Source organism: Anthonomus grandis, chromosome 8 (genome assembly GCF_022605725.1).
Source record: "Anthonomus grandis grandis chromosome 8, icAntGran1.3, whole genome shotgun sequence".
In the NCBI taxonomy this organism is placed as follows: domain Eukaryota; kingdom Metazoa; phylum Arthropoda; class Insecta; order Coleoptera; family Curculionidae; genus Anthonomus; species Anthonomus grandis.
In genome coordinates this window covers 27,449,276-27,466,109 of record NC_065553.1, presented here as the reverse complement: position 1 = coordinate 27,466,109, position 16,834 = coordinate 27,449,276, and the positions used below count along the sequence as shown (strand labels likewise).

At 32.9% G+C, this 16,834-nt stretch overlaps 1 protein-coding gene across 2 annotated transcripts in view; it reads right to left on the bottom strand.

Annotated features, from left to right (window-relative positions):
- The window catches only part of LOC126739398 (lysosomal alpha-glucosidase-like), a 63,232-nt gene that overhangs the window by 27,286 nt on the left and 19,112 nt on the right, over positions 1 to 16,834 (bottom strand). For both annotated transcript variants that reach the window (XM_050445064.1, XM_050445065.1), the window contains 2 exons: positions 867 to 1,186; positions 678 to 811 (listed from right to left, as the gene is read on the bottom strand). In XM_050445064.1, the coding sequence (XP_050301021.1) occupies positions 678 to 811; positions 867 to 1,186 (454 nt within the window). The remainder of the gene's footprint in view (positions 1 to 677; positions 812 to 866; positions 1,187 to 16,834) is intronic.

The window sequence follows — 16,834 nt, the reverse complement described above, 5'->3', positions numbered from 1 at the left end:
TTTAGAGTGGAGAAACATTGAAGAGGTCGATTTAACATTTTATAAAAAAGTAATTGACAACGCCATTGAATCACTTCATGATACAGAAGTTGAAGAAGAAGAAGAAGAAGGAATGGACCCCATGGAAGAAGACGATGGACTAAGAATTTAATTTTTAAGTTTCATTTTAAAAAAATATTTCTTTTTAAATTATAAACTTTTACTTATTTAAAACTCCCTAAATCCTACAGAACTATATATACTGAAACAAAACTTTTTAGTTCCATGGTGCGGTAGCAAAACTTGTTATATCCCTATTATTTTTGTCCATAATTACTTCTTTTAAACAAAAATTTACTACTTAGTAACAAATATTTAAATAAACAGTTGTCATAAAAGTGTATTTTCATTTTAAACCACAAAAATTTGTTCTTACAAGAAATCCGAAGTTTTTCTCTTCTCTCTCTCAAAATTGTTATATTCAATTGGAACAATAAAATGATTTATTATTATTTATGATTATATACAGGGGCAAAAAAATCGTGTGTAAATAGAGTTGGGACGAAATACCGGGTATTTTGTGTTCTTTTTTACTATTAAATATATTTTTCTTTGCGCGAAAATTAAAACAACTTGAATTTTAATTGAATAATAGCTAATAAATGAAATTTAAAATATTTAAAAAACAACAGGCTTACGGGGAATGCTTTGCTTAAGTCCATCCCAAGTCGAGAAAACATCTCCACTCCAATGTCCGGCATAGTGACCTAAACCGCTAAAAGAGGCCCTGGAAATTACCAGGGGGCGTTTACCTCTAATTTCTGCTAAAGCACTATGGAAAAAAAGAGAGTTTATACGTGTCAGTAAATACATTCACTTACACTTACAAACTGGTAATTATGGCTTCAGTTAACCCGTAAACGTTATGGACATCGTAATGTAAACCGGCATAATGTTTGGCGCTCATACACATGGTTTTATAGTTTAAAACTCCCCCATCTACGGCAGGCAGATACGGGGGGCTCTCGAGGTTAGATTTGGGGCATCCGCTAAAAGATCCCGATAAAAAATTGGATGGTTCGTTCATGTCGATCCACGCCCCGTCAAAAGCCACTTGATTATGGAAGGACTTGAGCATTTGAGTCCAGTAGTCTACTGTGGTCGGATGGGTGAAATCGGGCCAGACTGTTGAATGGGAGTTCCACACCTTAAATTAAGGTAACACCGAATTAACGAATTAAAATTCCCCTATGTAGAATTTAAGCAAAATTTTATAAATTTTTTGAAATATCTGTGAACATTCCAAAAACATTTAGGAAATTTATTTTATTTATTTATTAAATAGAGGGGATCACTTCATTACAGCTTTAGAGTAACAATCAATTTTTTTTAAGTCTAACTATTGATCTTATTCATTACACTGTAAGATAAGGTACATTATAGGAACATTAAGAAAACAACTCAAAAGTTTACTATAAATCATAGTTTTAAATTGATTTAAACGTAATTTAAGAAATCTATATAACAGGGTGTATTTAAGAATCTTAAGGCCCTAACAAAAATGGATTATTGCAGGCATAATTTGTAGCATAAAAATGTATGTAAAATCTGTATTGTTGTGACGAATTCATAGTGAGTTACTTATTTTATTGGGTATTACGTAACTTATAGTAAAAATCAACTTAAGATATACAGGGTGTCCATTTATAAACTGACACATTTTAACTGCTTATAAGTTGAGAACGAAAAATGACAACAAAGTGCGGTTTTCTGTTAAATCCCCTTTCCGAAAATGTATAAATTGTCTTAAATTCATTATTTTTTTTTTCACAGAGCCAATTTTAGTAAATGACACCTTTTTGAAAATTTTCCTAAAATACATATTCGGTAATTGATGAAAATTTTCTGGTAATTGCCTATGTATCGCTTTAGCATAATCATAATTAAATAATTTGCGCTATTGCCATGTCTATAAAAAGTATTTATTCTATGTATTAAATTACAACTATTTACAACAATTTTAACAACAAACAATTGAAGAAATTAATTTTGATTTATAACTAATAAATTAGCTTCTGAATATGACCCCCATTTTGCTCGGAACACAAATGTAGACGGAGATATAAAGTGCCGAAGGCGTTTTCTAGCATTCTCGGTGTAATTTGGTTGAAAACGTTTACTATGTTAGTAAACGTTTTTTCTTGGTTAGTAAATTTTTTTTCTTGGGGTTGGAATGTAACAACGGTCTTTTACATATCCCCATATACAAAAATCTGGAATGGTTAGATCGGGAGAATAAGGTGCCCACTCGATCGGACTTGCTCGCCCTATCCATCTGTTTCCAAAACTAATATCTAAGGAATCCCTTGCGACCCTGGAGAAGTGTGGCGGTGCACCGTCTTGCTGGAAGTAGACCGTATCTAAAATTCCATCCTGCTGAAAGATTCAGCTGTTGAGGATAACAAAATGTTTCCAACATATCGGTGTAATTGTTTCCATTCACTGTTGCTTCTTGAAAAAAAAATGGCCCATAAATTTTAGATTTCGATACTGCACACCAAACGTTCAGCTTAGGAGAATCTCTTTCAAATTCGTTATACACTCGAGGATTTTCAGCTCCCCAAATTGGGCAGTTATGCTTATTTACTCGACCTCTGATGTGAAATGCTGCCCCATCAGACATTATTAAATTGGTATCCGGCTTATTTCTAAAAAGATCTAGTAGTATTTCGCACATTAAATATCCTTTTTCAAGGGAGCGATTTTCTATTTTTTGGAAAGTTTGAATTTTGTAGGGTTTAAACTTAATTATTTTTAGAATGTTATGTACTTTACTTTTTGACATATTTGTCGTTTGAGCTATCTTCCTAATAGATATTTGGTTATTGTTTAAGGACAACACTTCTTTTACCAGCAAAATATCATCTAACAGATTATCTTGTGCATTTAGGTTTGTTCTAACTTTTCTTTTAACTGTTCCCTCCTGGGAAAATTGGCGTACCCAATGAAGTATAGAATTGCGTGAAGTTGAACCCCTCTCAAAAATCAGCCTAAATCTCCTTCTCGTCTGCGTAACTGATTTGCATTCACTAAATAACTCGCAACGTGCCTTTCCCGGGTGGTAAATATATTTAAACCTTTCAAAATCTTTAAAAAATGCAAAAATACATACAAAAATTAAATTATTGGGGCTGCCCAACGAATGACGTTAAAAAGATTTGACAGTAGTTGAAGCCCACAAAACAAATTGTGTAACTCACAGCCTCCTTGACAAGCTACAATTGGGCCCTGTTATGCAAAAAGCAACCAACCCACAATTTGAACAAAAACTAGATAATGTTACAAACTGATTTCAAAATGTCCAAACTACATTCTGCAAAAAGCTACCAAGCCATTCTACACATTTTTGTCCTTGAAAAAGTGCGTCCCCACTTATACTCTGTTCACTAATCGGAATTCTCACATTTCGCATAAAGCAACCATTCCACTTGGATTGTTGTGTGATTGGTGTTGTTGAATTTCTTTCTCAAGAATTTCCAACCAAATGGATTGGTTTTATTATGCCAAATAAAGTATTTTCAAATTACCCATATTGTTTAGCAACCAAGCGGATTGGTATACTTGTGCGGAATACGATACGACAACGTGGTCTGGATGCTTGTGAAACGACTGGTAAAACGACGTGGTCTTGTGCTTAAACTAGTGCTTATTTTTAATATGATTCACCTTATTCCATCTGATGCTTTGCAGTTCTATACTAATCTTAAGGGTAACACAAGAATCATTGAGGATGTAGATGGTTTTGACATAGAAGCTCTTGATTTTGAAATGGAAAGAGATGAAAATTTGTAAAATGCATCAATAACAAAATCCACGTGTTCTACTATCTATATAAGTTGATTTTGATTTTATTTTATTTTTAAATCCTTAAAAACAAAAAAAATTAAATTTATAAATAAAAATAAGTTGGAAATTTGACTGTTTTTTTGTAATTAGTCGATCAGCAAAAACAAACCAACCCATAATATATCTAATTTTTTTGGTAAAAAATTATATGATTATTTCGATGTTATAATACAAAACTTAGTTGTAATTTATATATTGAATAATGAATTACTAGTTATGGAATGATTTATCGAAAATTAATTAATTGAAAAAAACATATAAAAGCTAATAACTCCTAATTAATTTCGTGTGGCTTGGTTGCTTTTTGCATAACAGGGCCCAATTGTTATTGTTGTCACTTGATACCGAGAATGTTATTTAATAGGTATTTATAGAAAAATGTTCAAAAAGGTGTCATTTACTAAAATTGGCTCTGTAAAAAAAATCATGAATTTAAGACAATTTATACATTTTCGGAAAAAAGGATTTAACAGGCTTTTATGTGAAATTAAAAAGTACAGGGTGTTACTTTTGAAATTTTTGAGAAATCGGCCTTTGAAAATTATCAATTTTTTTCCTCCTATTTTAGGTAAATTTTGAAACTTGGCAACACTGTCAAAAAAAAATTTAAAAATATTGATGAAATTCTGTGAAAACCGCACATTGTTGTCATTTTCCGTTCTCGACTTATAAGCAGTTAAAATGTGTCAAGTTATAGATGGAAACCCTGTACTATCTCACATGCTCACAAATTGAAAAGAAGAAGAAAATAGACTTATTCGCGTATTTTAATAAAAAATATGAACTTAAATCTTTAATGATACCTTTCGTTATATTTAATTTAAGTTCAATAAATTTTAAATACAATAATTTACTTGAGGTATAGTAGATTTTTTTACCTAAATTAGGTATTTTTTAAAAATAAGTAGGTTTTCTCATCGTTTTCAATTTCAATATAAACGAACGAGAGAAACGAGCCCAGAGATTAATTAGAGATTATTATTAGATTAAACCTCAGCTCCCGGGTGTATAAAAAAAATCTATTATACCTCAAGTAAATTATTGTATTTAAAACTTATTGAACTTATTGAAATTAAATACAACGAAAGGTATCGTTAAAGATTTAAGTTTATATTTCTTAATAAGTCTATTTTCTTTTTCTTTTCAATTTGTGAGCCTGTGAAGTAGTATTTTTTAAATTGATTTTCACTATAAGTGACGTAATAGCCAATAAAATAAGTAACTCATAAAAATTTATATAAAGTTCAAAGGCTCTTAGTCTTCTCTGTGTAATATTGAAGTTTATTGTACTTGAAAGTCCAAGGTCATTGAATAAAGTTATCGATTTCAATTACATCAATTGGAAACTCACTACAATTTCTCAATGTAAAACCAAGAAGTTTAAGACCTTTCAATGTATCCGTGAAGTATTGTCATTAAAATGAATCCTTTCATATTTAGATCTTGAACTCGATTTTTGTAGTTTGGGTTAACATTATTCATAAGATAGTTTGAGATTTATTTTTATTACCTTTAAAAAACTAATATAAAAACATTTATTAATATTTAATGTTAAGATTGTAACTAGATTAAATAGTAGTGGTGAATAGAGGCCGCCCTGAGGAACATTTGATAAAATCTCAAATGATTTTAAAAGAAAATGAAACAGCTTTACTCTTTGTCGATCCTTTAAAAACTTGACATCTATCTTACGGCTTCTCCAGTAAATACTAGGTTGTGAACTTTTGTAAGCAAAATGTTAAAACCTATTCTGACCAAGAGCTTGGAGAAGTCAGTGTAGATCGAGTCTACTTGTTCCTTTCTCTCCAAAGTCTCAACTAGATCCAATTCATATACTGCCAACTTAGTTATTGGGGACCATCCAGCTTCCAACTCATGTTGTACCGCAGACACTATATTGTCTGTTACACTACATTGTTGACTGTATATTAACTTATCGAACAACTTTGCTATTGCTGCTTGCTAAGAGATGTCATATTTTAAAGTCGAAAGGTTAATTTAAACATAATACAGTGTTAAGTAGTAGCATATGGCTAGACTTTATAAATAAAGTCCTATTCTTAGAACATTGAAAGGCTAGAATTAGCATTGCCGTGGAACTAAGGACCGTTTGTTTGCTTGAAACATCTCCGATGCAATGATACCAAATGCTTACGTAGAAATGACAAAAAAAGCACTTTAAAAATCAATAATCATAAAAAAATTTAATTTATTTTGATACGCGCAAAATAATACTATTCCTTTTTGATAAAATATGAATCTTTTTTTTTCTTAAAATATGATAAGATACTCTACTATAAAGAAGTCAACATTCAAAGTTAAATGAACGTAGATAATGTCCCTATATTAGAGAAAAATGCAACAATACCGCAACGCCGCTCGATCGCATTGTTGATTCTACCGACACAAGTAATCTTTACCAGTGACGTCGTCAAAAAATTATTATTTCTTTTAAATAGATTATGCTTTAAATTATAAACAATATTATAATTTTATGAACTCTTTATACGTTTTTTGAACGTAATTTATTAGAGTAAAAGTACCTATCTAATAAAAAGCATTTTTAAAAGGAAATTCAATATTTTATAATTATTACGGATTTCTTAATAAGTTTTATTATTTCATTATTCTACGTTTATGACGACGGTTGTTCCTTGATATGATGTTATGACAAGACTTGTGAAAAGATCGGCCTAAATCGCCTTTTTCCCATGGTGTGGCACAAACTGCATAAGGTTTTACTATCCTAACAGTTCACAAAACCACTGAAACGACTCAACCTTTTTCCTTTTTCAACCAAAAACTAAAGAAAAAAACACAGAACTTCACAAATGCCGAATGTAAACACAAAAACGTTTGTCAAGATGACATCAGCTTTTGTCTGCAATATTGCCAACATTTTTTAGAATCGGCTTTTGGAAAAAGAATGTTAATAATTTTTTTTGCTTTGAAGATGTTATTTTTGCGCTTAGAATAACATATATATATATATTTCTACTTTTTATTTTTAGTTAAAAATCTAACTTCAGTAAGTTAAATTAACATTATTATATGTTAAACTTGACAACAGAGAATCGGTGAATATGTTTGTAAACAAAACACCCTCCTTACCCCTGTGCACGTGTTGAACTTAACAAAGTTGTTGTTTACTAATTCTAGCCTTTCAATATTCTAAGCTCCTATTATTATTATCATTATTATTATTATACAGGGTTACTGGTAATTCGATACATTCCTTTGGAGATGTGATAGGGGAGGGAGTAAGAAGTAAATTGAACCCTAATATGTATTATGCAAAAGTTGATAGTTTTCGACATATTTAATTTTTTCTGTTTTTCTTCAAAATGTAGACCTTAGTGGTTTAAAAGGCAGTTTCCAAAAAATCCGCTGTATATTTTTTTAACTTTTTAGGCAAAATACATGCTCAACACAATAGTGTTACGTTTGTAATGGCAAAAGTCCCGCAAATAGTTGTAACCATAGGTAAATTCTCGATGCAAAGTGTAATTTTTTTTTCTTAAATAAAATACTACACTTTCTAGTGGATATTTTTTGAAAAAAAATTATGCTACATTCTTCAAAATTTCCTTAAAACTTCCTTATTACCTAAGCTAGCTCACAGGATACAAATGCTTAAAAGTTAGGTGACATGGTTTTGTATTTTTATTATAAATTGTAAAGTAACGCATTTATCAGTATTTACCTTCACAAATCTTGTTCAAAATGAGAGCCTCTATTGCGAATACAGGCTCGGCAGCGCCTTCTCATTTCAGTTTTTGTTGTTCTAGTTGTTATGGTATTCCTGATCTGCTGGGCAGCGTTGGTTATTATTTGGATAAGATCTTCCCGGGTAATTATTGGGGTTGCATAAACCAGTGCTTTCATTTAACCCCATATGCTATAATCAAGCGGGGTTAAGTCAGGGCTTCGTGCTGGCCAAGCTATTGGACCTGACCTACCAATCCGATTCGGGAAACGTTCATCCAGGAACTGCCGAACTGACCGCCGAAAATGAGCTGGACAGCCGTCATGTTGAAATATCATTCGTCCTCAAAAAAAATTTTCATAAATATCCCCGTTTAAATGGTCTGGGAAAAAATGTGGTCCTATTACATCCCGGCCAATAAGTCCCATCCACACATTTACAGAAAACTTTCTTTGAAAACTGGTTTCTCTTGTTAAACGGGGATTTTCTTCGGCCCAAAAATGAAGGTTATGAAAATTTGTAATGCCCTCATGACTAAACTTTGACTCGTCCGTCCACAAAAGTCGGTTAAAAAAGTTCTATTGTCTGCATCAGAATTTATAATAAATCTGCAGAATTCTACCCTTCTTATCGGGTCCCCTTCTTCCAATCCTTGGACAGGCGTATAATGGTAAGGATGGCTTCCCATTTGCTGAATCGTGGACCAAACTTTCCATTGCGATGATCCTGTTTGCTGCGCTACGGCATTAGTTGATGTGGTTGGATGGTCTTCAGAATGTCTTAATATTTCCTCCTCATCTTCTGCTCGATATACGCGAGGAGCGCCAGCGTCACCTCTTCTTGGTTTTACGGATCCAGTTTCAGCGATAGCTCGGTAGGTCGAAGCGAAAACACGGACATTTGGAATGCGGCGGTTCGGAAAGCGACGTTGATATTCTCGGCGAGACTCCGCGGCATTACCATTGCAAAACCCATAAACAAACATAATATCTGCATATTCAGCGTTAGTAAACGTGGCCATAGCGCAGAAAATAATAGAATACCTTCTTTGAAAACACGAGAAAAATAAACTCTAAACTCGTAATTTAACTACTTTCCACAACAATTATTGCTGTCAAACTATCTACACATCAAATTTTTAACAATAAAATTAAAAAAACAAATTGTTGCTATAGTACTTAAATACCATAGAAGTAAATACCACTTGGCATTTTTCAAGTGCGTTCTTACTATTAATAATAAAAATACAAAATTCTGTTAAAATTTTTGGTAGCATTTATAGCCTATGAGTTAGCTTAGATAATAAGAAAGTTTTACGTAAATTTTGAAGAATGTAGCATAATTTTTTTTCAAAAAATATCCACTAGAAAGTGTAGTATTTTATTTAAGAAAAAAAAATTACACTTTGCATCGAGAATTTACCTATGGTTACAACTATTTGCGGGACTTTTGCCATTACAAACGTAACACTATTGTGTTGAGCATGTATTTTGCCTAAAAAGTTAAAAAAATATACAGCGGATTTTCTGGAAACTGCCTTTTAAACCACTAAGGTCTACATTTTGAAGAAAAACAGAAAAAATTAAATATGTCGAAAACTATCAACTTTTGCATAATACATATTATGGTTCAATTTACTTCTTACCCCCTCCCCTATCACATCTCCAAAGGAATGTATCGAATTACCAGTAACCCTGTATATACTATATATACCGGGTGACACAGAAAAAAGGGAACACTTAATAACTTTTTTACTTTTCAAGATAAACAAATGAAATTTGGTATATCGATAGAATAGTTAGAGAGAAAGAAAGAAAGAAAATGTGCTATATTACGTAAGAATAATCTTGTGTACAAGCATCCTACAAGCTAAAAAAACAAAACAAAAATACAATTTCAAAAATTGACAAAACAATAAACAAAATTAAACACAAGAAGACAAAACTTTTTGAACATACTTGAATTAAAGATAACTAAATAAAACAATCAATTACTACTAAACCTATCATTAAAAAAGTCATCCAGGTTATAATATGCCTTAGCCAATAAAAGCGTCTTTAATTCTCTTTTAAATTTCTTAACATCCGATATATTAACACATAGAGGAACATGATTGTAAATTTTTTTACTCATGTAAATTAATGAGTTTTTGGTAAGGGAAGACATAGGAATAGGTAGGGGACCATCATTTACACGACGAGTCAAATGGCCAGTGTCAGAGGGTAGTTTGGGAATTTTGTGAATAAGAGCAGCTGTTTCTAAGATAAAGAGTGAAAAAAGAGTTAGAATTTTTTCAGAAATGAAGAGGGGTTTGCAAGAATCTCTTAACTTAGCAGAATACAGGTATCTAACTGCTTCTTTTTGAATAACAAAGACAATGTTAAGTAGCCCCTTATTGGTTAAACCCCAAAAAGGCAAGCCATACCGAATATGAGATTCAATAAGTGAAAAGTACACTGAACGTGCAACCACCCCTCCCAGCTCTTGTTTTGCCATTCTTACTGCAAAACATCCAAAAGACAATTTCCCAGCTAAATGTAAAATATGATCTTCAAACCGAAGGCGACCATCAATGGTAATTCCTAGGAACTTGCAGCACTCTTTATTCTGCAAGAAGGAATTTTCCTCAAACATCAGACCCTGAACATCGCACTTAAACCCTATAATAGATGTATTTCTTACATTAAACACGAGCCTGTTGGAAGCACACCACCCTGATAACATCTGAAGGTCTTTAAGGATACAAGTCTTAATATAATCAGAATTTTTATAGTATGGTGGTATCATCAGCAAACTGAACCACCTTGCCCTGCAGTTTCAATGAACTCAAGTTATCCACATATAGTAAAAATAACAGTGGTCCCAACACTGAACCCTGGGAACATCTTTTGACATATTCTATTGTTTCCCACCACTTCCGGTTTAACAGGAAGCCCTGAATTTTAAATGAATTTGTGCCAACCTGCGCGTCGTCACTGTATATAGATGGACTGAACTTCGTGTTGTAAAAAGACGCGTTTTTTCACTAAATAGGACAATTAAGTATAGGATTACTAATTGTAATAGGATACACCATAATTTGTAAATTTGTTATTATTTGCAGTTGTTAATAAATTGTTCAAGAAAAGTTTTAACTAGTATTTGGCACATCATATTATACAGGGTGTTTCAGAACTATGGGATCAAACTTCTAGAGGTTATTCAGTGCAACAGTAGAATCCATTTGAGTATAGGAACCCATGTCCGGAAATGTGTCACTACGCCACTACGGCTCTAAGACGCGTTTAAATTTAGAAAAAAAAATATTAATTACCTAAATAGGATCTAAATCAGGAAATCAGAAAATCTGATGCATTTATTTTTGTATATGATACCACGATAACAATTGTTCAAAATGTCTTCCTCCAACCTCAATACACCGATTTAAACGCCGCACATGATTTCGGCGGACTACACTAAAAATTTGATCCTCGTTTTGAATGATTTCAAATGCTGCTGTTATTCGTCCAATTAAGTCTAGCTCTGATTCTATTGGAGTTTCGTAGACTAAAGACTTTACATGTCCCCACAAGAAAAAATCGAGCGACGTTAAATCGGGTGACCTATAGGAGGCCGAGAAACTGCTCCACCTCTGGCAATCCAACGGTGCCCAAACCGCTGAGCCAAATACTCGCGTACTTGTACAGCAAAGTGAGCCAGCGCTCCATCATGTTGAAACCACATTTGCTGTCTAACGTTTAGTGGAACATTTTCAAGTAGTTCTGGGAGAACTTCTTCCAAGAAACGCAGATAAATAGGTCCTGTTAACCGTTCCGGTAGAAGGTATGGCCCAATTAAATAATCATTAACAATGCCTGCCCATACGTTGACAGACCAACGATTCTGATGTTTTCTTGGAAAAATTGCATAAGGATTTTTTCTTCGTCCCAAACATGGCTATTCCTACTATTAAAAATTTCGTCTCTTGTAAAAGAGGCTTCACCGGTCCACAAAACATATCGTAAAAAATTTGGTTGTGCAATGATGTGAGCCATCGACAAAATTGAACTCTAGGATGATAATCCGCTGCAGTCATACCTTGAACTTTCTGGAAGTGGTAAGGATGGAGTTGTTGCTCGTGTAGTTCCCGCCAGACAGAAGCGTTACTCGTATTCATATTCTTAGCGACGTTACGTGTGCTATTTGATGGTTCATCGGCAACTCGCTGAAGCACCTCTTCTTCAAATTCGACCGTTCTTACGGTTCGAGCAACATCAGTATCATGCATCTTGGTCTTAAAGATGCCTGTCTCAGCGAGCCGCCGATGAACCGCAATAAACTTTTTGTATCCAGGATGCTGTCGTTCGGGATAACGTTCATGATACAACCGCGATGCTGCTCGTGCATTGCAGTTTGTTGCTCCGTATGCCAAATGCATATCCGCCAATTCTTGATTGGTAAAGTTTTCGATTAGCAATAAATGTTTAAAAATTGTAAGCTATAAAATTTTTAAACATGACATTGAGAATTGACATTGATAAGCGTTGATTTTAAACAATTGTTGTTATGGTATCATGTACGAAAGGTAAAAATAAATGCAGCAGATCCTATTTAGGTAATTAATGTTTTTTATAAATTTTAACGCATCTTAGGGCCGTAGTGGCGTAGTAACGCATTTCCGGACATGGGTTCCTATACTCAAATGGATTCTTCTGTTGCACTGAACAACCCCCAGAAGTTTGATCCCATAGTGCTGAAACACCCTGTATACATACCTTTTAGATACCAGTAATAAGTCATAAGTGTGCCCCGACTGATTATCAAGTGCGTGTTATGCCAATTGTAATATACTCTTTACTTCCAACGTTACATAAGCAAAATTTATAATTTAAAATATTCCCTAAAACTTTGTGGAAATGATTAGACTACCTAAGAAGTCCAGGGAATAGTTTTAGTTTTACCTCATAAATATAGACTGATTCATATCCGGTATGGGTTGCCATTTTGGGGTTTGTGCTCCAAGGGACTCCTTAATATCATTTCTACTATTCAGAAAAAAACATTAAGGTATCTGTGTGGTGTTGGTCTGGTAAACAGTTTTCTCACTCTTTATATTGGAAATTGCTACACTTATACAAAAGTCCATTAGTTTACCATCCTGCACCTGTCATAATACTCAATTAAACAACTTATCTCTTCCAATCCCCACCTCCTCACTTATATCTACTCTCTTATATTTAATAGTCGTAAAATATTTAATCATGTTCCTCTTTCGATTAGGACTGTTACAGACCTTAAAAAGTTTAGGAGGGAACTAAAGAAATTAATCTTACCAAAAGCTTACTACAGCATTGAAGAGTATTTTAACGACTCATTTTAATATTTAAAATTAATTAGGTATTTGTTTGATCAGATTTTTTTAATTCTTGTTTTATGTTGGTTCTTTCCTTTTATTTTGTTCTTTTTTCTAGTATTTGTTTTTGATGATGTGAAATATGCTCCTGTATAATCAAAATGGACTCTGTATTCTGTTTTAACCAAATAACTACTACTATTGTAAATTGTAGGATTATGAAGCTTTTAGCACAAGTTTGTAAATAAAACTAGTAAATAAAGTATATAGGGAAGAGGGGGGCAAAATGGAATGCGGGGCAAATCGGAATTGAATATACCGCGCAGAGATAAAAATTACTGGCCGTCCGAAACATCAAGGTCACATGACGCTTTACTCCCTCCCAAACCGAGAGCGTGGTCGAAACAGGTGATAGGTGATCAGTCTACATCGCGATGGATGTGAATACGCATGTTAAGGAGGGCGCCCACTGAATTGGATCGGCTCGGTGGTTCGGCATGTTCGGTCCGTTTAGTCGGTAACTAGCGCTCATACAATCGGCAGAACAGCGTTGCCAGGTGTACGATAATTATCGTTTTTGTACGATACTTTTGCCCTTCGTACGATGTACGATACCGCATGCACGATAATATTAAAATGTACGATAATTTTGACTTTACCGAAAACATACCTTAAAACACATAATTGTGAAAAAAAATATTTTTTAGTATGTAAAAATTTAAAGTAAAAATAAACAAATAATAGTGTCTATTTTTATTTCCTCATGTTTGTGTTTTAAAGGTTGGCACGACTGTTATGTTTTTCGGGGAATCCCCATCTTTTGTTTAGTTTGGATTTTATTTTATTATTGCCGTTAGTTTAGTGGTGTGGTGTTAGTGAATTCGAATTGTGAAAAGCACAAGCTTGTAAATTTCAATAAAAAAGGTAAAATAATGTCTTCATCAGACTCTGAAACTTCTGAATGCGGAGAAAAAAGAAAGAGATGTAGGACACCTGAATACAAAAAAATTCGAAGAGGTGAGAGCAAAAAAGGTAAACATAGAAGCCAGAAATACCGCAGAGAATGGGAAGCAAACAAGGAATTTAAAGGGTGGTTGTTTCCGGATAGCGGTAAGTTAATATTTGGTATAATATGCACATGTTGCACGAGTTGTTGTGTTTTTGTAGATAATGAAAAAGCAAGATGTCGTGCCTGCAATGTTGTATTTACGGCGGAAATTACGGTCATAAAAAATCATTCAAAATCGGCAAAACATTTGTTAAAAATCAAAGGAATGCCAACATCAGTCGCAGATTTATTTAAGAAAAAAGAGGTATGTACATCCGAAGAGAAGCAAATAAAACGGGCAGAAATAAAACTTACTGGTTTTTTAGCAGAGCACAATATTGCTTTTAACTGTGTTGATCATTTAACGGATATAATCAAAGAATGTTTCCCGGATTCCAAAATAGCAAAAGGGATGGATTTGCATCGAACTAAAGCAACTCAAGTAATGAAAAATATTATTGGTCATTACTCTGAGAGTGAGTTAAATACCATTTTACAAGTAAATAAATTTAGTCTCATTATAGACGAGTCTACTGACATAGCTGCGATTAAAACCCTATGTGTCTGCGTGAGATTTTTTGATAAAAAAAATAAAAAAATTAATACTCTTTATTGGAAACTAATACAAATATTTTCTGGAGATAATCCAGATCAGGCCAATGAAGGTGCAACAGCTGAGAGATTATTTCATGAAATTAAAAAAGCTTTAGTGTTAGACAAAATTCCATTAAAAAATATTATTGGATTCGCATCTGATGGCTGCAACAGTATGTTTGGGAAAAAAAACTCGGTATCTAGCAGATTAAAAGACGAACTGCCCGGCATTATGGTGCAAAAATGTATCTGTCACTCTTTACATTTATGTGCCAGCGAGGCTTGCAAAAACTTGCCTAGAAGGTGCGAAGATATGGCGAGAAACATATATAACTATTTTAAGCATAGCTCAAAGCGACAAGCAATGTTTAAAGAATTCCAAGATTTTTGTCAAGTTGATCCACACCAAATTCTTCGCCCATCGCAAACAAGATGGCTTTCGCTTTTATCACTTGTAAAGAGAATACTTGAGCAATGGGAACCTTAACGTCTATTTTTCACGTCCAATTATGTTGAACATCGTTTGCTAGCTAGTGAAGAAATATATCACGATGAATGATAAACATATAAAATTATTTTATATATTTCTGGACTGGATTTTGCCAAAATTTATAGATTTAAAGAAAGAAAGAAAGAAAGAAAGAAAGAAAATGTGCTATATTACGTAAGAATAATCTTGTGTACAAGCATCCTACAAGCTAAAAAAACAAAACACAAATACAATTTCAGAAATTGACAAAACAATGAACAAAATTAAACACAAGAAGACAAAACTTTTTGAACATACTTAAATTAAAGATAACTAAATAAAACAATCAATTACTAAATAAAGGTAAACTTGTTGACAAAACTAGAGAAGGAAAAAGGAAAAAAAGAAAACTTTCCAACATGTCCAAGGTTAAAACCTATCATTAAAAAAGTCATCCAGGTTATAATATGCCTTAGCCAATAAAAACGACTTTAATTCTCTTTTAAATTTCTTAACATCCGATATATGTCTAACACACAAAGGAACATGATTGTAAATTTTTTTACTTATGTAAATTAATGAGTTTTTGGTAAGGGAAGACGTAGGAATAGGTAGGGGAACATCATTTACACGACGAGTCAAATGGCCAGTGTCAGAGGGTAGTTTGGGATTTTTGTGAATAAGAGCAGCTGTTTCTAAGATAAAGAGTGAAAAAAGAGTTAGGATTTTTTTAAATAAGTATTTTCAAAGTGATAAAGTGGTAATAACATCACTACATGATAAAATGGTTAGCACCTATAAAGATCTTCTTCTCACGTATATGAATCCCCAGTACATAAGGCAAAATGACATAAAAAATATTAATCCTAGTGATGAGAGTAAATTTGTAATTTACCAAAATATGTATCTTGGGGTAGGCATTGCGCAAAATGTCAACAGCGTGGATGAGCCAACGAAAATTGACTTTTATGAAAGGTGCCGAAGATTTTTAATAACATCATGCTTAGAAATAAAAAAAAGATACGACTTTAATGATCCTATCCTAAGCAAATTAGGTATGCTTAATAAAAATCAAATAAAATTGCACTCTAGCATATTTCCCTTAATAAAAGAGGTGCCACGTATTTGTGACCAAGATGATCTACAAAAGGTTCAAAAAATCGATGACCAATGAAGGTTGTTGCAAATTACGCCTAGTGAACATCTACCTGCAACAGAAGATTTAGATACCTTTTATTTCGAACTTGGAGAAATAAAAGATATTCAAGAAACTCACTTATTTTAAGAAATAAGTGAATTTGCGTTATCAGTTTTGTCACTGCCGCATTCTAGTGCAAACTGTGAAAGACAATTTTCCAAAATTAATTTAGTTAAAACTAAAAGTCGAAATCGTTTAGTTACAACGACAATTAATAGTATTATGCACTCATCACAACATGTTAAAAATTTTGATAAAGGTTGCATTGGTTTTAAACCAAGTAATGACATGATAGGCTCGATGACTTCATACAATCTTTATGGTTGTAACAAAAAACCAACTAATATAGACTTGGAATACTTCGATCCTGATGCCGATATTATTTTTGACGAAGCATAGTTATATAGGTGTTATAATTTAATGTTTCAATAAATTTTGAAACAGATAAGGCTTAAGTAGGTTGAAAACATTATGTACCTACATTTTTGTTTTCTTTTTCGCTTGTATCTATACCTGTTCTGTTTTTGAAGGATTCTATTTATTTTCAATATATTATTATTTGTGCATATTTCGCGTTTTTTTTACAAGTTTTGAATAAATAG